The 22,896-nt window shown below is 47.6% G+C and overlaps 1 protein-coding gene across 1 annotated transcript in view; it reads left to right on the top strand.

The window, feature by feature from the left end:
* The window catches only part of ADCY5 (adenylate cyclase 5), a 157,965-nt gene extending 150,059 nt beyond the window's left edge, over window positions 1-7,906 (top strand). Inside the window, exons 19-21 of the mRNA XM_069555461.1 lie at window positions 585-789; window positions 3,810-3,934; window positions 5,598-7,906. Coding sequence (XP_069411562.1) covers window positions 585-789; window positions 3,810-3,934; window positions 5,598-5,726 — 459 coding nt within the window. The 3' untranslated portion in view covers window positions 5,727-7,906. The remainder of the gene's footprint in view (window positions 1-584; window positions 790-3,809; window positions 3,935-5,597) is intronic.
* Window positions 7,907-22,896: the final 14,990 nt, after the last annotated feature.

Genomic DNA, 22,896 nt, shown 5'->3' with positions numbered 1-22,896 from the left:
CGCCAGTAGAGCAGTCTCGGTGCTGGGAGCTCACCGTGTAGTGAGTGTGAGAGGGACAAGCCCAGCAGGAATGCAGGGGCCGGGGCATGGAGCACAAACACTAGAGAGATGGTGGAGCTTGGACCAGGCAGTGTCAGAAGCAGCCCCTGAGACCCCCGGGCATTGTGGTTACTGGAGTTGGCTGAAATGGATGTGGACAGGCTTCCAGCAGATCCCGGAGACAGGAGAGAGTGTCCTGCTGGACAACAATGAGGAGGTTTCCCTGGGAGGGCTGGGGACCTTAGCCAGAAAAGGGAAAGGCGGCTGCCAATCCATATTAGGGGAAAAAGCCCCAGAGGTGACTCGTGACCTGGCCCCAGGGGCTTTTGTATGTGGCTGGGCTCATAGCCCACAGCCCCTAGACAGCCAGCGGATGAGTACTGGAGGAGGCCTGACTGTTGGGGAGCACCGAGGCTTTACTCTGAGCTGGTGACAGAGATGGGCCCCTCTGTGTGAACCGGGGTGAGGGGCTGTGCTGCTGCACTCCCCCGCAGACCTCAGTACTCAACTTCGGGGTGACCCAGGTTTGGCCTCCTTCTTCCCAGATCATTAGTGAGGACCGGTTCAGGCAGCTGGAAAAGATCAAGACCATCGGCAGCACCTACATGGCCGCCTCGGGCCTCAATGACTCCACCTACGACAAGGTGGGCAAGACCCACATCAAAGCCCTGGCCGACTTCGCCATGAAGTTGATGGACCAAATGAAGTACATCAACGAGCACTCCTTCAACAACTTCCAGATGAAGATCGGTGAGCCTGGCTCAGGGTGCTGAGGGCTTGTGGGGGCTCCCCAAACCCCCTCTCCCATCCTGCTTCCAAGAGCCAGTCCAAGGAGGCTGATGGTATCGTATGTCCCAGCCCAAGGGGCAGGGTTGGTGCCCGTCACACAGCAGAGCTCTCCCAGGGCCTAGAGGTGCCTCCTCTGCATGGTGGTGAGCACGGGACACCATTTTCTCAGTTCCTGCCTTTTCTACCCACTATGCCCACCAGAGAGGCTTTGAGGGGGATGCTGTGTGCCAAGGGCACAGGGCTCCCCATGGGAGAGGCCGGAACTCAGAAAGGGGTTATTGCTGAGTTCTAAGTGGTTTCTGTGTGTGTGTAAGCAAGATCTAGGTGATGTGAAGGTTCTTCTAATCTACACAAACTGGGGAAAGAAATGGTGAGGATGTGGAGATAAGTTGAGTCCACGTATCTTCCTTGGATTCCTTCTTTGTCAAATGCTTTGGCCCTTGTTGGGAGGCTTTGAGGAGCTTTGTAGATGCTGTGGTATCTGAGGGGCAGGACTGCTGCAGGAGAGAGGGGAAAGTTCTGAGCAGAGGCCAGTTTCAAAACAGGCAGAGCTATATACTACTTGTTTAGAAAATCTTTGAACCAAAACCCTATATAATTTTTTTCAATTTCTGTATTTATTATTTTATTTCTTAATTGAAGTATAGTTGATTTACAATATATTAGTTGTGGGTATGCTGCTGCTGCTGCTAAGTCGCTTCAGTTGTGTCCAACTCTGTGCAACCCCACAGACGGCAGCCCACCAGGCTCCCCTGTCCCTGGGATTCTCCAGGCAAGAACACTGGAGTGGGTTGCCATTTCCTACGTATGAAAGTGAAAAGTGAAAGTGAAGTCGCTCAGTCGTGTCCGACTCCTAGCGACCCCATGGACTGCAGCGCACCAGGCTCCTCCGTCCATGGGATTCTCCAGGCAAGAGCACTGGAGTGGGTGCCACTGCCTTCTCCGGTTGTGGGTTCACAGCATAGTGATTATACTCCAAGTAAAGTTATTATAAAATATTGGCTATGTTCCCTGTGCTATACATCTTCTTTGTATTCCTTTTGTTGTTTATTACCCCAGTCTTCTATTCTGACACTTTTCAACTCTACAGAAGAGCTGCAAGAATAGTGCAGGGAAAACCCACGTACATCAGCACACTTGCCTATTTGCTCCGCTACAGCATCCACTAAACGATCTGAGAAACACAACTCTGTGTTGCTTGATAAGGTTCAAGGTGTCTCAGTGGCTCGTTTCGTCCTTATCTTGTCAAGGATACCCAGGCTTTCAGAATAAGTTACTTTTTCAAAAGAAACAGCTTTGTCAAGCACTGCTCTCTACCTCTTGAGGATGGTGGAGATAAAGAATGCTTTCCGAAAGAGCAGTCCTTTGTCAAAATTTTACTGTATTATCAGCTCCCTCCCAGAAATGTCTCAGGCCAAAAATGATTCAGATTTCAAATTTTTAAAAAAGGAACAGTGATTCACCAACAAAGATACTGGTATTTCAGTTCTCAAAATTAGCACATTAAACTGAAATATGGATTCTTAAAAGTCAATATTGTGTTGTGAAGGTCCTCAGGAGATCTTTTGTTCTGGCCTGAGTGCTGGGAACTGGCTTTCCCTGAGGAGCTGGCCGTGCGGGCTGGTGGGCACATGCCTGCAGACAACCAGGTTTTCATTTTGCATCAGATGCTGGAAACCCAGACCAGAGCCAGCTGGGGGTGGCACAGAGCCGTCTGTGCTTCTGTGTAAACATCACCCCTGGTCTCCCATGATGTTGCCTCCTTGTTTTTCTTTCATTCCACCTCCCCACCTCCTCTGATCTGCACTTCTCTCCTGACATGTATGTTTCTGTGAGCTGCCCCAGCTCCTGCGCTGGACCAGGACTGGGGATTGAGTGGCAGGCAGACAAGGAGCTGGGCAGGCAGCTGGGAGCCTCGTGTGGTAGATCCTGCCCTACAGACGCATGATGTCTTCCCTGGGAAGCATGGCTGTCACCAGTGAAGGTGACAGCCCAGCCTGGGAATAGCATGTGGGGTAAAAAGCTACCTGTGGTTTGATGGGCCCAAAGAGGAGGTTGGTGGAGGGAAGAGTTTTGAGGACTGATGACATTTCTGATTTAGTGAGTAGTCAAGGGGTGTGTGTGGGAGCTTCTGCTGTGTTTGTGGCCTCACGCTAAGAAATAGTTAAGCCACAGTTAGGCTTAATGAGGCCCATCAGGAGAGACAGTTTATGTGATAGGAGGGAGTGCCCTGGGCCTTGGAGATGGGGCAGAAAATATCAAGAGAATGCTGGTTGAGGCAGATGTGTCTGGGAAGGACTTTGCTGGGAGAGGAGGAAGGGCATTTGAGGTAGAGACCAGCATAGCAGAGGCTCAGGGCGGGGCTGCTCAGTGTTGTCTTGGGCAGGACTAGGAAGGCAGACAGGCTGGAGCAGAACTGGGGGAGAGTCCACACGGATGCGGCAGATTACTTCCCGGCGTCAGTCACTGCAGCGTCACCACCCTGGTGCAGAGACCTGAGGGTGAATTCCTTGAAGAGAGCAGACACTGGGCAGGGATGGGGGTTAGGAGGCAGGTTCTGAGAATGAGAGTGGTGGCACCCCTGGGACAGAGGAGCGAGGCGAGTTTGGTATGCTGAGTCTGAATTAAAGGTGGAAACTTCAATGCCACCGGGAGAGGGGTGATTAAAGAAAGGCAACCAGCAAATGCAAAAGGCCACTGGAAGCCTTAAAGAGGGCAGTCTAGCGGTAGATTTGCAGGCCTGAGAAGTAGTGGCTATGTGAATGGGTTCCTGTGGTCTCGAGTTAGCAAGTGTGCGATAGGATCCAAGCAGTGGCAGCTGTGGGGTTAGGTACAGCCTCAAGCCAGAAGGACCCTGGGTGTCTTCAGGCCAAGAGTCAGGGGGAGAATCTGCCAAGAATTGGGGGAGGAATGGTGTCGAGGGCAGGCAGGAAAGAGTTGCTCTGAACCCTGATGAGAATTCTGACTTCTGTGCCCTGCAGGGCTCAATATTGGCCCCGTGGTGGCGGGCGTGATCGGAGCCCGCAAGCCTCAGTACGACATCTGGGGCAATACGGTGAACGTGGCCAGCCGCATGGACAGCACCGGTGTGCCCGACCGCATCCAGGTGAGTGCAGGAGCATCCACTTCCATGTCCACTGGGGGACCTCTGTGTGATGCTAAGCGGGCTTCCAGCAGGCTGCTCACAGTTCCTAGACAGAATTTCTGCAGCCACATTTGAGGGAGATGCGGTGGTTGGTGCTAATGCAGTGGAAACTTGGAGAACACAATTGTGTTTCAGGCTCTCAGTACCTTGGACAGATCTTCTAGCCTGCGCAAAGCCCTCTACTGGCCACAGGAGGAATTGTGGGGAATGGCACAGCCAAGCCAGGAGTGCTAACACCACACACCAGGCACACAGAGCAGTCACAAGGCAGATGGCTGCAGGGAGCAGGATTTGCTAAATGGAGCTCAGAGCACTCAGGGCTTGGTCTGAAAACGAGACAAGGCCACCAGTCCCTGGATGGTGCCCCCACCAGTCTTAACAGCTGAGGAGACTGGCCAGAGACCTGGAGACTTTCTCATCTCTTCGTCCTGTACAGGCTGGCACTCTTTACCTGCTTTTCTTTGTTTTTCTCAGACCTTGCTTGATCTGACACAGAGAGGCCCTGAACCGTGGAACCTCGGTTAGCCTTCCTGGTCTCAGTTTTCCCAAGTGCAAACTGGGCCATTTTTAAGGTCCTTGCTCACACTGACGCTGCTTAACCGTCCCCTAACTTCACTCCCTCGTGGGGCCTCTGAACAAAGGGACTGACCCTGACCCCAGCACGGCCCTGGCTGGCCTGTGGGTGTTGCCTGAGGGGCATGGCCAGATGGCCTCCTCTCACCTCCATCCTGGGGAGGGTGGCTGAGGGGAAGAGAGTGGGACAGAAAGGTGGGAGTGGGGGTCCTGAGGAGAGATGGAGAGAGAGGAGGAGTGTTTACAGAGCTTCAACCCCCCCCTCCCCCCACACACACACAGATGTGAGGGGCTCAGTCAGTAACCGACAGCCGGGCACCTGCCTTTACATAGGGCTTACCTTTCACAGAATGTGCTGCTCCTTCCTAGCTGGACAGCAGGTGTGGGTGGGGGCCCCAGCAGGGGTGCTGGCCATGCTCATAAAGGGCTCTTGGAGCACCCTGTGCTGAAGGGCGGTCCCCCTATCACCTCTGCTTGGCCCTGCGCCCTGCGGCAGTGCCCTGTCGTTGCTGACACTGCCTGCGAGTCCTCCTCTGTGTTCCAAAAGCTAAAGCAGAGGCGGGCAGCACAATCTGAAGTGAATCCGGGCCCTAGCATTCACCAGCTGCGAGACTTCAGGCAAGTGGCATAGGTTTTCCGAGCCTGAGATCATAGTTCTAACCTCATAGGAAGATGAAATGAAATCAGCAGTGGTTCTCAAACTGTCTGTGATGGAAAACCAGTTTCTAGAGCTTTCTGAAAGGTCTGGAGTGAGGCTTTGGTTAAAACACTTGAGCGTGGATTGTGGGGAGTGGGAGGGCTGTGAGCTCCTGAGAGCTCCCCTCAGCTTCTGCGGCTCTCTCATTGTGGAGGATGGCGATAGGCAGTGCCTGTCCACAGGCGCATCAGGGGCTGGCCACCCCACCTGGCCGGGAGTGGGTGCTGCCTCCTTCTGGGTTCTGAGGCCCTTCCTTGGGGGAGCTGCCCCCACAGTGAGGCTGCCACCCACCCTTCCAAGTCAGGGGCAGTCAGGTCATGGAGGGCCTGTCCTCTCTCCTCCTTTGCCTCTTAGGTCACCACAGACATGTACCAGGTGCTGGCCGCCAACACGTACCAGCTGGAGTGCCGGGGTGTGGTCAAGGTCAAGGGCAAAGGCGAGATGATGACCTACTTCCTCAACGGAGGGCCCCCGCCCAGTTAGCAGCCACCGCGGACGCCAGGCAGCCTGGCCTCCAGAGACACGGCGGAAGCCTCGCTCCAGCCCGCGAGGCCGCCTGAGATTTCCCACTTTGACTCCAGAAGCAGCCTCTGCCCTTGCGGGCGGGAGGGCTGGCGGTCTCCGTCCACGGCCCGGGGTGCCAGCGTCCTGCGAGCACCAAGCTGACCAAAGATGTCTCCCTCTGTTGAAGGCGCCGCCACGCGCGGAGAGGAGCGGCAGGAGGGATCGGGCTCGGCAGGGCAGGCCGCCTGGGCGCAGGACCGCGGAGCTCGGCCTCCGGCGGGCGGGAGGCGGCGCCACTCTGGCCCGGGCCCGGGGCTGCTTTCCTATGTGAGCCTTTACACTTCGAACCGAGGCAGCGGCTCTGCAGGCCTCGGCAGGAGTGCTGGCTTTTGGATGGGCCGTGGCCTTCATCGCGGGCCCCTCCCACAACCTACACCGGTGCCCCTGGAGGGGGCAGGACTAACTGCGAGGGGGAGGCCAGAGGACTCGGAGCAAGGAGTGGTGGTTCTGAGAAAAAAAGAAAATATTTATTAAATAAAACAAAACACGTTTCTGTGCCCTTCTTTAGACTGTGCTAGTTGTATGCGTGTAAGAGGCCCACAAGCAAACCAGGATGCCACTGCGGAGGGAGGCCAGGGATCCCAACTTGTCTTTTTGTATTTTTTATTTTGTATTACTGAAAACCTTGGAGATCTAACAAATATACCAAATTCTATATTTTGTAAACTCTCTATATTAGAAAACAGCTGTGCACAGCAGGGCATTTGTGCTCATTTGTACTGTATGTATGTTGATGTGTGTGCTGGAGTGTGTGTGTGTGTGCATGTGTGTGTGTGCGTGTGTTTATGCTGTGGAACTGTCCTCATTCAGGACACCTGTTTCCCTCACCTCAGATTTTCCCAGGTCCAACCAGAGCAGTGAGCGTGTCCTTTTGGGGTTCCATATGTAGGAAGATGCATGCACACGTTACCCTTTCTCCCTGTCTCTCTCTCAGACACACACACAAACTTGTCACCTCTATTAAGTAAAATGCAAACAGAATAAAAAGAAAACAAACGCCTCTTTCCCATCTCAGGCCGAGCTGGAGTCAAGGGAAGCAGCCTCAACCTGTGGCAGCCAGCAGGGCCTCCTTCCACCCTTCGGCTCCCAGAGATGTCAGCTTTTGCTTCGGGCAGAGAGGGAGCCTCTGCAACCCTGACAGCTCGGCCGGCGTGGTGGTGTGGGGAAGGCTGGCCTGCCTGGCTTTCGACGCTGGCCAAGGTGCAGGCGTCTCTCTTTGGAGATGATCCCTCAGGCAAGGAAAGGATTGGGGGCTTTGCTCTCCATCTACAAACCAGACAGAGGAAAGTGGAGGCCAATCCATGGGCCAAAGCCAGCAGAAATTTCATTTTGTCTGATTTCATTTGTGGGGGTGGGAGCAGTCAAATACACCAAGAAAATTTTCTATTTTTTACATCCTATGAGGGAGGCATTTGGAAAAGGATATACTGTCATAGAGACCTTATTCAAACAGAATCCTTGGGTCCTGTGCCCAGATCTCTTCATTCTGTCTCAGGGCAGCATTCTTCTCGCCTCCCATGTGAGCTTAAAGGAGGTGAGGAGGCAGCTATATGTCAGCTGCAAAATGTTACTTTGACACCCCCCTGCACCACCTCTCAGTGGACACTAGCCCCGCCCTCCCCTTTCTGCACACCACCTCCCACCCCAATCAAACACAGTTCTGAGAAGCAAAGCTTATGGGCCTAACCCTGGCAGCCTTAGCCTACCTGTGCTTTTGCTGCTCCACCCTCTGAATTCTGCATCACCCCTGCACCTGCCGCAAGGGGCTGGCATTCTCCGCGGTGTTGTATTCGAGTCCCTGACCTCTCCATGCGGCCCGCCAGTGGTGCTGGGTTTTCATCTTGCTCCCAACCTGAGTAACGTGTGTGCTGGTTTCTCCACTGTTTCCCCTGTTGGTCATGGACTCCCTGCCTCGTGGGGCCCCTCCCTCCCATCCCGGCAGTGACTGGTGACCACGTGCAGTGCTAGCTCTTCATTCCCTCCAAGGAGTGTGCACTCTTTTTATCCATGCTCTTGCAAAAATGAATACAATTATGATTTCCCATGGAAATGGAAAAGTCTATTTAAATAATTTAACTATTAAACACTTTCACTGGTAACGTGTCCTGGTCTAATTTGTGTCTTGGGCGGTGGGCCTGTTTCCAGTGGGAAGAACAGGGCTCTCAGTGCAGGGCAGGTCCTGCAGAGGACATCTCAGAGGGTAGAGAGCGCCCCTGAGTGGGGACAGTGCACTGCTGCGGTGAGAATGTTGGCCAGACTGCAGTCACTGTGGCAGCAGGAGGGAGAACACTGGTGACCTTGGACGTGCCAGGGTGCAGGAGGCCACGGGATGGAGACCTAGGGAGAGGGACCAAGGGAACAAGCAATGAAGGATGGAACCAGAAAGATCCAGGACCAAAGGGAGGATGTTTTAAAACAGGTGAGCCAACTGTGTTTCAAGGTTAAGGGAATGAAAGTTTGAAAATACAAGAGGGAACACAGATCATCGAAAGGATTCAAGTAGGTGGCAGTGGGGGAGATGTAGGCAGGAGGTGAACTGACCTGACTTGGATAACTAGGAATATTTATCAGGCAATCTGTCTGCCAGAGCCTAGGAAAAGCACCCTACAAACATGGCTTCATTTAATCCTCCGGGCCACCACATTTCACTGAGGTTGAGTCATCTGCCTAAGTCCACACAGCTGGTAATTCACAACCAAGATTCAAGCAGGCTTGTCTAGTGAGCCCACACAGATAAGTAACTTCACATGTGTCCAGGACTCCTCCTTTCCCGAGAGAAAGGGAAAGGTGGTAGGAGGGCAGGGGACCCTTCTCAGCAATTCCCAGCTGCTGCACCCATTAAATTCAGGGTTATATTTGGCTTCAGAAAATAAAAGCAGAGGAGCTTGGTCAAATAAAATTGAACGCAAGTGAGAAGGAAGGCACTATTGAAAGATACTTCACTGGGGTTCATTGCAATAATGGCCACAGATGTATTCCCGGTTCTAGGTAGGCCTCCTATTCCAAAGAGAATAGATATCATCAGGAATTCAAATAAGTGTGGAAAAGAATGTAATTGCATAGAGCTAAAGTTTATTTATAATTAATTCATTAGTTATTTTTGGCTGTGCTGGCTCTCCGTTGCTGCACAGGCTTTTCTCTAGTTGTGGCAGGCAGGGGTTACTCTGTAGTTGCAGAGCGCCAGCTTCTCACTTCAGTGGCTTCTCTCGTTGCAGAGCGTGGAAGATCCCACGTATCTTGGAGCAACTAAACCTGTGCACCACAACTATTAAGCCTGTGCTCTAAAACCTGAGAGACGCAAATGCTGCAGCCTGAGCATTCTAGAGCCCACGCTCTGCAACACAGAGCTAATATTTAACTTAGAGATCTTTCAGGATCTTTTAGGAGTGCAACCATGGGAAATCATCAGTTAAATCCATTTCACCTGTAACCTGCCTTCACTAATCATTTTAACTTGCTACAAAAGTCTTGGGTGTCCTCCAATCTGCCTGTAGCCTAAACAATGAGATATTGGCCCGAGGTGTTTTCCAGAAACTTAAGAGTTAGCTATGTCCTGTTCGAGATGGGCCAGCCAGTTCAGACTCTTAACCACAGACGCCTCAACTAGGCAGGCACAAGTGACCTTTTGAACAGGCAGAGGCCTGTAGCTTAGTTATGCTTGTGCAGAATGAGGATTTTTGCACCTTTTTCCAGTCACCTTTCCCCACATTCCCTCGTCCTCCAGTCGCCCTGTTTCTTTATTGGCTGTCCTATATCAGTACCCCACGTCTCTTGCACTGGGGAGGTAGATTTGAGATGCCTTCTCCTGTTTCCTTGCTTGGCTGCCTTGCAAATAAATCCTCAGTTTGCTGCAAACCTTGGCGTCTCAGCATTTTGGCTTGCTGTTCTTCAGGGAGGATGAACCTGATCTGGTAACAGGTTTGATGAGCCTGCAAGAAGAGAAGTCCAGAGGGAGTTCCTGCCCGTAGTTTGTCAGCCTCTTGCCCGTATTGAGAGCCTGTGAGCAAGTTCAAGCAGCTTCCTGGGCCATTTGTTCCTAGGGCTACTCACCCCAATCTCCTCAGGGAGGGCCACTGACCTCTAGCCTTTAGTTTCACTTTGTAGCAAAGAAGTGGCTTTGGGGTTTGGAAGCTGTCTTTGGGTGAGAAACCTTGTTAAAAAGGTATACCTGTGTAAGACTGTCCATATAGATCATGAGTTGACAGCCCACCTGGTAGAATTGTGGCAGACAATGGGTTAAAGGCTCAGGGACTCCTGGTTTTGTCTCGTTTTATTTTGGTTTTGTCTTGGTTTTGTCTTGGTCTTGTTTGTCCACGTCTATGTCAGGTTGTCACTTATTAAGAACTGGCTATTGGGGACTGAGCTTCTTGGTGACCACAGCAAGCAATGGTAGAAAGACTTTGCTGCTGTGACCACCTAGAAGTAAAGCGCTTTCAAAATCAAAAATGTTAATCCAATTCCCTCTTCAAGATTTCTAGGCTTCATTCTCTAAAACTAGGGAGATTTCAGGTATGAATCCACAGAGAAGAAGAAGAACAAAATGGCCTGAAAATGGATCTTTAAATCATAATACAATTTTGCAGCTAGATTTATTTATTAAGTAGGAAGAAAAGTGTGATGAAAATCTAATGTAATTTTTTATGTCACTGTATCTGAGTTGCTGCCGCTGCTAAGTCGCTTCAGTCGTGTCCGACTCTGTGCGACCCCAAAGAAGGCAGCCCACCAGGCTCCCCCGTCCCTGGGATTCTCCAGGCAAGAACACTGGAGTGGGTTGCCATTTCCTTCTCCAATGTATGAAAGTGAAAGGTGAAAGTGAAGTCACTCAGTCATGTCTGACTCTTTGCGACCCCATGGACTGCAGCCCACCAGGCTCCTCCGTCCATGGGATTTTCCAGGCAAGAGTACGGGAGTGGGGTGCCATTGCCTTCTCCTTTTATCTGAGTAAACCTGTGCAAAGAAAATAAGACTGCAGTTCAATAGGAAGGGAAGGCAAAGAAAGCCATTCTGCCTGATCCTAAGGAAAAAGAGGACTTGTTATTAACTCAGTAGAACACTCTGCTTGTTCCTCCTCCACCCCCATGTAATGGGGCTGCTACTCCTTCCCTGCCAGTGCCCGAGCCACAGCCTCTGGGCCACGGTTGCCCCTCTCTCTGAGAATCAAGAAGTAGGAATGGTCTCCCCTCTCATATCCACCAGAAAGTGAAAGTTAGTCGCTCAGTCGTGTCCATCTCTTTGTGGCCCCATGGACTGTAGCCTGCCAGGCTCCTCTGTTCAAGGAGTTCTCCAGGCAAGAATACTGGAACGGTTGCCATTTCCTTCTCCAGGGATTAGACACAGGTATCCTGCATTGCAGGCAGATCCTTTACCATTTGAGCCACCAGGGAAGTCCAATCATATCCACCAGAGAGCCACCCAAACTCAGGGCAATCCTACCATTAAGGCAAATCCACACTGAGGGTGTAAATGCTGAGACTGGGCAGTTGATGGCATTGATTTGGGTCCACTGTTTCTTCAACTTCAGGTTTAATTAATCAGAAGAACAATATGCCAGAACTTCCTGGTAGTCCCGTGGTTAAGACTCTGCCCTTCCACTGCAGGGGGCACCGGTTCCATCCCTAGTCAGGGAACAACAATCCTGCATGCCACATAGCACAGCCAAAAATATATACATATGCCAATTTACAGAGATGACCCACAGAAAATGAAGTGTCTTTTCAATTTCTGCAACCCACAACTCAGTCTGGGCAGATGTTGAAAGTTTATTAAACACCACCCACACTTCAGAAGAACCTAGAATGGTACTGAATAAAGCTAGGGAGGAGGCAGATGGGCTTCATACAGAAACCCCTGGTAATTCAGTATGTGCTGCTGCAAGCATAGCTACACCAACAGAGGATCCTAATTGGGGCTCGAATGCTGAACATTATCAAGACTGCATTCTTGTAGGACCCAGGGTCAAAACAAAGAAGCCTTAATAGAGTCAAGGAGGTAAGACAGAAACTGAGTGAGAATCTTCAGAACTTCTAGAAAGAGTCTTTAAAGCTTATAGGCCACGTGCAGATACAGATCCTAAGACCCCAGAGAATTTTTAAAAAGGTTAATGGCTTTTATCGATGAGAGCAACCTCAGTATACAGAAGAAACTGCAAAAGGTGGAAGGGGCTTTAGGAATGCCTATGTCTCAATGTGCTGAAATTGCCTTCAAAGTTTTTAATGGTAGGAACCATGTTCAGGAGAAAAGGGAACAGCGGAGAGTGAAACAGGCTGCGTAGCTGGCTGCTGCCTTAACACAGGGGAGAGCTAGACCAAATCGAGGAGCCTCACAAGGGACTCAGCACAAGCTGGGAGGCCTCAAGCCCCAAACTTCCATTTGAATGGGGCACTTGACAGTGGGCCCCCGCAACATGCATACTGCCAACAGGAGGGACACTGAAAAAGATTGTCACATCCTAAATAACATTCTTGAAGATAAACAGAGGATGAGATGGCTGGCTGGCATCACCGACTCAATGGACATGAGTTTGAGTGAACTCTGGGAGTTGGTGATGGACAGGGAGGCCTGGTGTGCTGCGATTCATGGGGTCGCAAAGACTCGGACACGACTGAGCGACTGAACTGAACTGAAGGTAAACAGGCGGCACATCAGGTGTGTGAGCTGAGAATGACGGTGAACAAGAATGCCAGCGCCCAGGGCCTCCTCTCAGTCCTGCATCCGTCAATATCCCCGTATGCAACCGCAGGTGACCACGACTGTGGGAAATCAGCTTTTGGACTTTCTGATTGATGCTGAGGCCACTCGCTTTGTTAAAAATAGGCTTTCTAAACCTTCTTCTGAGGCTAGGATGTCCAGAGAAACCTTGAAAAAGCCTTTTCTCCTGCTACTGGAGAGTCAGATGGGACAGACCCATCTGAAAGCATGGCTTTCTATACACGCCTGAAGGCCTCATTCCCTTTCTGGGTTGAGATTTACTGAGTTAAATGCAAGGGTACCTTTGCACCTGCAAGAATGGACATTAAAATACCACCAGGGCAGGCTTGCACACTGCAGGCTCTATGGCTTTGACCCTGAAGAAAACATCCAGCAACTATCCAAGGAGAGAGATGGCAGAAGGTGAGCTCAGAGGAGTGAACGGATGGGAGGCAGGGGCAACAAACACAGCTATTCCTGTACAGGTTAGGCTTTGCTCTGGGGCAAAAATCCCAAACTTAAAAGCACTACCTGTTAAAGGAACAGGGGAAGTATGAAGTCAACCCCTGCTAATAGCTTTCCTTGAATATGATTTAATACACCTCTGCCTGTCACCTTCTAGAACTCTAATTTTACCAGTCAGAAACCAGACACAAACTGGTTTGTGCACAAACCAAAGAACAATTATTCAAACTGTAGAAGATATTCATCCAGTGCCTAATGCATACACTCTGCTCACTACTTTGGAGATTTTTGTTGGTTTACCATTTTGGATTCAAAGAACGCCTTTTTTGGGTATACCCTTGAGTTTTTGAATCCCAAGAGTTGTCTGCTTTCAAATGGGAAGATCTAGATACAAAAGTTTAACAAAAATTAAACAGTACTGCTGGATGGCACTGCCTCACAAAACCACACAACTAGTATTGGGACTCAGAGCATAGGCTGCCGAAACCTCAGAACGCATCTCAGGGCTAAATGAAGCTCAGGTTCTTTTGTCTCAGGGCGGAAAGAATACTGCAAGCGGCAAAGGGTCAGGCAGGAAGTGATTTATTAGTATAGGACGCTTGAGAGAGATATAAGCAGGCAGGAAAGGGCGTGCCACCCTGAGAACTTAGTGGGCTACAGTTTTATAATAGAAAAAAGGAGGGGGGAGGGGAAGAAGACCATCTTCTTCCTCATTCTTTTTAAAAAGTATATTTATTTATTTATTTGGCTGCACCAGTTCTTAGTTGTGGCATGCACGATCTAGTTCCCTTCCTAGGGATTGAACCCTGGCCTCCTACATTGGGAGCATGGAGTCTCAGCCACTGCACCACCAGGGAAGTCCCCTTCCTCATTCTTGAGTAGACATCAAATTTCCACATCAGTTCCTTGTCCACATCCGGCCGAGGAGTTTTCTTGACCCTGTGTGGTCAAGCTAGGACTGTTATGGTGCCATGGAAATGAGCAAAAAGGCAGAAACCTTCCTAATGTCACTCTGAAAGCAGTCTCTACTACAGACAGAGAACACAAAGAACCTTGCAGCTGTCAGTCACTGCAGCTGAGGGAACTCAGGATGGAGAAAGACAGGACAGGTTGTTATGGTGCATATCGAAGGGGTGATTTCAATGAGTCCAGACTCTTGCATCTTCGCATGTGAAGAAAGGGCTTCTCCAGTGGCTCAGATGGTAAAGAATCCACTTGCAATGCAGGAGACCTGGCTTCCATTCCTGGGTTGGGAAGATCCCCCTGGAGGAGGGCATGGCAATCCACCCCAGAATTCCTGGAAAATTCCATGGACAGAGGAGCCTGAGGACTACAGTCCATGGGTTACTGAGTTGGACACGACTGAGCGACTAAGCACACATACAAAGAAAAGTGCTCAGTTCAAAACCTTGAGATGTCTGTTTGCTTTAAGTGACTCTTCCAATGTTTGGCTACCCAGTTTGTTTTTGCTTTCGTGTTTTCCTCCAAAAACTCCTGTAGGTCCTGGCTCCTCCCTTACCTCTTCAGTACAGTCCCTCAGAACTATCCAAGAGACTGTACCCCAGGCTATGTACTCAGTATTGCCCTCAACAATAATTATCAGCTTTTAGGTTGTGAATTTTTAAGTTGACAGGATGTTCACAGATGGAAGCAGCTTTAGAGACTGGGGCCACTGCAAGGCTGGGTATGTGGTGTTGACTCATCAAAAGGCACTGGAAGCTGAAACCCTTCCAAGGCACCCCTCACTCAAAAGGTGGAAGTTCACAGCCCTGATAAGAGCCCTCCATCTAATAAAGATAAGAAAATAACGATTATCACTGATGCCAAATATACTTTTGTGGTGGTCCAAGTCCGTGGGGTCATTTGGGGTAAGGACGGTTAACTGCAGGAAAGGAGGAAACTAAACATGCCAGGAAAGTTTAAACTTAGAAGCTGTCACAGAGCCAAAAGAACCGGCTATCTTCCACTCTGCAGGACATTAGAAATCAGGTTGTCTGACTGCTTCAGGGAATAATCTAGCAGTTCAAGTGGCAAAGCTAGCAGTTAGGACTAAAACCCCTGGGTTTCCAACTTGGCCCTTACCCTTGACAAAATGCTATCCAAAGTAGTCTCCTGAAGACTCAGAAGGGGCTAGGGAAAGGGAATTTGACTGGAGTCCTCCCAGCCATTCTCAGGAGGCTGACTATAAAGGTACACCAAGGAAGGGTGGGTTTAGAATAGACAAGGCAAGGTGCTTGACCCTGAGCTCCTGATGGAAGATCTAATAAATTATTTACACAAGTGCACCCACAATGGAAAAGATGCCACCCTGCAGTGGATTCAGAAATTTACTATAGGACCAAACATGAAAAGAACAATTCAAAAGGTGATACAGAAATACACAGTATGTGCTGCTGCTGCTGCTAAGTCACTTCAGTCATGTCCGACTCTGTGCGACCCCATAGACGGCAGCCCTCCAGGCTCCCCCGTCCCTGGGATTCTCCAGGCAAGAACACTGGAGTGGGTTGCCATTTCCTTCTCCAATGCATGAAAGTGAAAATTGAAAGTGAAGTCGCTCAGTTGTGTCCGACTCTTCGCAAAGAACGCTAACACTGGGCTACTGCCAATCAAAGAAGTTGAGACCGGATGTGCTGGACTGGGAGAAGATTGGTAAGCTGAGTTCACTGTGAGGCCAAGAGCAACTGGAAACCTTAGGTACTTACTAGTATTTGTGGACCCTTTTATTGCCTGGTGAGAAGCATTTCCCTGCTGGTCTGCAAAAGCTTCCGAGGTTGAAAAATCCCTACTAAAAGAAAGAATTCCTAGGTTTGTGTTCTCTGTGTCCATTCAGAGTGACAGTGGAGGGGCCTTTATAGCAACTCAAGTATCTGGAGCTTGAAAGCTTCGCTGGGGTTGCCATGAAACGTGTAATTTTTTTTTGACATGTGCACACTGTTATATTTATTTTTTACCTGTTTTATTTTTGGCCGTGCAGGGTCTTCATCGCTGCAAGCTGGCTTTCTCTAGTTGCAGAGACCGGGGGCTATTCTCTAGCTGCAGGGAGGGCAGGCTTCTCATTGCAGTGGCCTCTCTTACTGGAGAGCACAGGCTCTAGGCACTCTGGTTCACTAGTTGTCATGCACAGGCTTAGTTGTGTGGCATGTGGAATCTTCCCAGACCAGGGATCAAACTCCTGTCCCCTGCATTGGCCAGGTGGATTCTTATCCACTGTGCCACCTGGAAAATCCACGCATGTAATTCCTAATTTACTGGCAAAAGGAAAGATGAATTATAATCTTAAAAAGACAAGTCTCTTGACAAATTTTAGCTATAATTCCCAGGAATAAGGTCTTACCAGTTGCCCTGCTTTGAGTAAAAGTAGCCCCTAGAAGCAAGCTCCAATTGAGCCCCTATGGAATGTTCTATGGGAGATGATTCCTATTTTCCAGAAATGGTTTATGAGACCAAGAGGGAACTTGAAACAAGAAACCAGACATTGTCGAATATATACAATCATTGGGAGCTACTCTAACTGCTATAAATGTTTTGCCTAGCAGGTTATGTTTCCCACTGCTGGTTTATTTCTTTGCTGATTTATACCTTCTGTGGTAACCATAAGTTTGTTTTTGATATCTGTAAGTCTATCTAAATAAGTTTATTCATATCATTTAAAAAAATTAGATTTCACATATGAGTGATATCATTTGGTATTCATCTGACTAACTTCACTTAGTATGATCTCGAGGTCCATCCAGGTTGCTGCAGACGGCATTATTTCATTCTTTTTTATGTTGGAGCAATATTCCATTGTAAGTGTGTACCACATCTTTATCCATTCCCCTGTTGGTGGACACTGGGGTTGCTTCCATGTCCTGGCTATAGTAAGTAGTGCTGCGGTGAACACGGGTGCATGTATCTTTTCAAATTTAGGTTTTCTCTGGATACTTGCCCAGGAGTGGGATAGCTGGATCATATGATAGTTCTATTTTTAATTTTTTAAGGAACCTCCATACTGTTCTCCTCAGTGATTGTGCCGATTTATATTCCCACCAACAGTGTAGACGGATTCCCTTTTTCCCACATCCTCTCCAGCATCTGTTGTTTGTAGACTTTTTCATGATGGTCATTCTGACTAGTGTGAGGTGATATTCTCATTGTAGTTTCGATTTGCATCTCTCTGATAATTAGTAATGTTGAACATCTTTTCATGCACTGTTTGGCCATCTGTATGGTGTCTTTATTTAGATTTTCTGCTCATTTTTTGAGTAGGTCCTTTTTTTTTTACTATAGAGCTACATGAGCTGTTTATATATTTTGGAGATTAATCCCTTGTGAGTTGCTTCATTTGCAAATATTTTCTCCCATTCTAAGGGTCTCTTTTCATTTTATTTATGGATTCCATTGTTGTACAGAAGCTTTTACGTTTTTTTTCAGTGCTGTTTGTTTTTGTATTCATTGCTTTAGGGGGTGGGTCGAAGAAGATATTGCTGTGATTTATGTCAGAGAGTGCCTATGTTTTCCTGTAAAAGTTTGATGGCGTCTGGCCTTACATTAGGTTTATTTTTTATGTATGGTTCATTTTTTCTTTAACTCATACCTGTCTGGTTTTCCCAGCACCAGTTATTGAAGAGACTGTCTTTTCTCCATTATATAGTCTTGCCTCCTTTGCCATAGATTAGGTAACCACAGGTGCATAACTTTATTTCTTGGCTTTCTATCCTGTCCTATTGATATTTCTGTTTTTGTGTACAAGTGCCATATTTTAATTTTTTTGATTACTGTAGCTTTGCAGTACAGTCTGAAGTCAGGGAGTCTGATGCCTCCAGTTCCATTTTCTTTCTCAAGATCACTTTGGCTACTTGGGTGGGGCCTTTTGTGTTGCCATTACAAACTTTATTTTTTTTTTTCCAAAAATGCCATTGACAATTTGATAGGGCTTGCATTGAATCTATAAATTGCTGTGAGTAGTCTAGTATGATCATTTTATCAGTGCTGAGTTTAGATGCAAAGACTGGCAGGTTGATTTTACTATGACGCTAAAGAACCACTAGAGTACTCAGGTACTTATTGGTTTTCTTGGACACTTTAACTGGTTGTTTAGAAGTATTTTCCTGCTGTTCTGAAAGTTTCTGAGGTTAAAGCCTTACTGCATGAAATAAATCCTAGGTTTGGTGTCTATGTCCATTCAGAGACAACAGAAGGGCCTTTGTAGGAGGGCCTTTGCTGGAAATTACATGCTTCTTGGCAACCATGTCTATCCTGGAGACTGCGTCTTATTGAAATCTTGGAAGAAGAAACATCCAGAAGACCAGTTCCATACTTGCTGGACTGGACCTTGCCAGTGCTACTTGTGCCCCATTCCACAGTGAAGAGGAAGAGAACTAAGGCATGGTTTCATCACACTCATGATAAGCTCGTCTTGCAGAGATCAATGGAAACCCTGCAGCAGAAGACAGCCTCGACAGAGCTCATCAAAGCATGGCTGCTCCAGCCCCAGCACTGGCTGCTCCAAGTGGGCACGTGGACCTCTAACAGTTCCTAAGTTGCTTTTCAGAAGGAAGCTACAGGAAAGAAATTGAGGTGAACAGCATTGCTGCAGTGGTAACTTCGTAAAGTAAAACTTTTCAGAAGGCACTTTAAATATTTGTTAAGTTAGCAGAATGATTATTTTTGTCTATTATGATTTCTCTTTGTCTCTAACTTTCCAGGCTTGAAAGAACAATGATGAGGATTTCTCAGACTTTGGCAAAAGCAGGTAATCTCTCAAGCTCTTGATATGTCATCCAAAGCTATTTTCCGTATTTCACATGTTGACCCCCTGGTTGTGCTTGTCATCAATTTTCAACCATCCCTAATGTCACTGTGACTTTACAATAAAAAGTCCTTGGATATAACATACCAACTTAGGCAAGTCAACAGAATTTCCTGTCCCCTATTTTTTTAACTAAGTTGAAATTTGGTCCTCAGATTGAAATTTAAAAAAAAGACCTTGGTCAGGATATTATAGAAACAATACCTATTTTTCCCAGCCTATGTCACTTCCATGTTTAATATCTAGGTTTCTGAGACAAACTGAGAATGTTGAGAAAGTCCAATAAGTAAAGGTAAGACACAGACCCCTAACTAGACCGTCTCCTAGGAGTCTAATGTCTGGCATTCTGTGTGCCCCTTCAGGGTGTGTCTCTTTGTCTACCATTGGTTTGATTACCAGTGAAGGCCTCGACAGTTGGCAGATATGTGGTATTGATTATTGAGGTTGTGAAAAGGGAATGTTGCCTGCCATTCCAGTTCAAGGATCAAGCTACCAGTCACCATAGCCACTGCCCATTGCTCCCATGGTGTGCACTGAGGGGAATTCAGTATGGAGAAAAATAGGATTTATGTTGTGCTTTGGATGCTGGACTTATATAATTAAGATGCATATCTAAGGAATAATTTGAATGAGCCCAGACTCAAAAGACCCCAAACAGCCAAAACAATTTTTAAAGAACAAAGCTTGAATCACACTCGACTTCACACTATACAATGAAGCTACAGTAATCAAAATAGTATGGTCTAGCAGAAAAACAGACATAGGTAAATGGAACAGGATAGCCCAGAAATAAACCCACACTCCTATGGTCAATTAATCTACAACAAAGGAAGCAAGAACATACACTGAGAATGTATCTTCAGAAGTGGTACTGGGGAAACTGGATAGCTACATGTATGAGAAATTAAAACATTTTCTCAAACCCTATAAGAACCTCAATAGATTAATACCTAAATGTAAGATCCAAAACCATAAAATTTCTAAAAGAGAATACAGGTAGAACACTCTAACATAAACCCTCCACAAACTGCTATAATTTGTCTCATAAGGCCAAAGATAAAAAAGCAAAAATAAATGGGATTTAATTGAACCTCAAAAGCTTTTGCACAGCAAAAGAAACCGCTGAAAAAATTAAAGAAAACCTACTGAATGGGAGAAAATACTTGTAAATGGCATGGCCAATAAAAGGTTAACATCTAAAAGATATAGATTATACAACTGAACATCAAAAAACCAATTTAAAAATGGGCAGACAACCTAAATAGACATTCTTCCAAGGAAATATACCAGATGTTCCACAGGCACATAAAAAAGATACTCACCATCACTAATCATCAGGGAAATGAAAATCAAAGCTACAATGAGATATCACCTCACAACCTGTCAGAACAGCCCTCATCAAAAAGAACACAAATAACAAATGTTGGCAAGGATATGGAGAAAAGAAAATCTCACACAACAATCTGTAGGCACCAGTGTCGTGATACTGAAAATTGCTCAGTCGTGTCCGACTCTTTGCGACCCCCTGGACTATACAGTCCATGGAATTCTCCAGGCCAGAATACTGGAGTGGGCAGCCTATCCCTTTTCTAGCAGATCTTCCTGACCCAGGAATTGAACCGGGGTCTCCTGCATTGCAGGTGGATTCTTTACCAACTGAGCTATCAGGGAAGCCCTAGTGTAGTGATGCCTCAGGCCAAACAACTAACTGGGTATGGACACAGTCCCACCCATCAGCAGAGAGGCTGCTTTAAGGCTTCCTGAGCCCACGGCCACCTCTAGACATGTCCAAAGACACAGCCCTGCTCACCAGAGGGCCAAGACCCAGCTCTGTCCACCACTGGGCAGGAACCAGCCATACTCTAGAAGAAGCCTATGCTAGCCTCTAAACCAGCCTCACCCACCAGGGAGCAGACATCAGATAGGGGAAAATTACAACCCTGCAACCTGCAAACCGAGTCCATCCACAGCAGCCCAGACCCTACCCTGTGACCCTCTGAGCCCTGTCTACTAGCAGGCCAGTTGAAGCTTCAGGACACCCCAGACCCCATTACTCAACAGGGCCATTCTGGGTGCAAAAGCCCATTTGTGTCCCTCATTTCCTGTTTGTAGATAAGAGACTTTAGTCTCTAGGCCTTCCCTGAATTCCAAAGAGCAGACTCAGCAGTTACTAAGTATGGAAGTGAGAGAAAGCAGAAACCAAGGAAAAGCAGTGAAGCAAGTTAAGTAATGATAGCTTAAACAATACAATCCTACCTAGGTCCTCCTCAAGGGATATATATATATATATATATAATCTATTTCTGCTTTATAGACTACGCCAAAGCCTTTGACTGTGTGGATCACAAAAAACTGTGGAAAATTCTGAAAGAGATGGACATACCAGACCACCTGACCTGCCTCTTGAGAAGCCTATATGCAGGTCAGGAAGCAACAGTTAGAACTGGACATGGAACAACAGACTGGTTCCAAATAGGAAAAGGAGTACATCAAGGCTGTATACTGTCACCCTGCTTATTTCACTTATATGCAGAGTACATCATGAGAAACGCTGGGCTGGATGAAGCACAAGCTGGAATCAAGATTGCCGGGAGAAATATCAATAACTTCAGATATGCAGATGACACCACCCTTATGGCAGAAAGTGAAGAGGAACTAAAAAGCCTCTTGATGAAAGTGAAAGAGAGTGAAAAAGTTGGCTTAAAGCTCAACATTCAGAAAACTAAGATCATGGCATCTGGTCCCATCACTTCATAGGAAATAGATGGGGAAACAGTGAAAACACTGGCTGACTTTATTTTATTGGGCTCCAAAATCACTGCAGATGGTGACTGTAGCCATGAAATTAAAAGATGCTTACTCCTTGGAAGGAAAGTTATGACCAACCTAGACAGCATATTAAAAAGCAGAGACATTACTTTGCCAACAAAGGTCCGTCTAGTCAAGGCTATGGTTTTTCCAGTGGTCATGTATGGATGTGAGAGTTGGACTATAAAGAAAGCTGAGTGCTGAAGAATTGATGCTTTCAAACTGTGGTGTTGGAGAAGACTCTTGAGAGTCCTTTGGACTGCAAGGAGATCCAACCAGTCCATTCTAAAGGAGATCAGTCCTGAACATTCATTGGAAAGACTGATCCTGAAGCTGAAACTCCAATACTTTGGCCACCTGATGTGAAGAACTGACTCATTTAAAAAGATCCTGATGCTGGGAAAGATTGAAGGTAGGAGGAGAAAGGGAAGACAGAGGATGAGATGGTTGGATGGCATCACCGACTCAATGGACATGAGTTTGAGTAAGCTCCAGGAATTGGCAATGGACAGGGAGGCCTGGCGTGCTGCAGTCCACAGGGTTGCAAAGAGTCAGACACAACTGAGTGACTGAACTGAACTGGACAGCAAAGACGCAAAGATCACTAAAACTAAGACCTGATTTCATCCAACAGGGGGATAACTTAATGGTGGTAGTGATGTTAGCAGTAAGGCACAGTGAATATTGGTGCACTGAGGAAGCTAAAGCTAAATGTTCACCAGGTAGCCATGTTATGTTAAGACATTCAAAATTACATTTATATAACTTTTCCTAAAATGAGTATCATTTGAGAGGCACACATATAAATCATGTCCTGAACTGTGGTCTTTACACGATTAAAACATGGATGTTTCCATATGCAATCTGGCCACGAGTTGCTAAGTGATAGAATATGAGCTTCCCAGACCCAGAAAGAGATGCTGTGCTTGCATCGTCATGGGGCAGGAAAGCATTCTTGGACACAAGATACACGTTCAAAAGCAGTGCTGGGCAGGGTCTCATTGTCACTGAACTGCACTGGCAGGGACAAGCACACTAGGAAAGCCCAGTGTTTGAATTTGCCTAGATTGAAACAACTCCACACTGAAGAGAACACTGTACAGGTCATCATGTCCAGAAGGGAGGAGTGACATGGCTGGGCCACGCTGGTTGTGGCAAGCAGCATGGAGCACAGGTGTCAGGAGGAAAGTTGGAAGCGCTGGTGTTACTTGTAGAACTGGGGTCAGGCGAGGGGATGGATGACCAGAGGATACCATCATACCCATCATTTGGATGAACTTCCCAGTGTATAAAGAGCTTTCAGGTACACTTTCTCACTGTGCTGCCCCATGCCTAGCG

The sequence above is a fragment of the Ovis canadensis genome, chromosome 1, assembly GCF_042477335.2.
Source record: "Ovis canadensis isolate MfBH-ARS-UI-01 breed Bighorn chromosome 1, ARS-UI_OviCan_v2, whole genome shotgun sequence".
In the NCBI taxonomy this organism is placed as follows: Eukaryota; Metazoa; Chordata; class Mammalia; order Artiodactyla; family Bovidae; genus Ovis; species Ovis canadensis.
The sequence above is the reverse complement of the archived record's forward strand: the minus strand, read 5'-3'. Positions and strand labels throughout refer to the sequence as shown.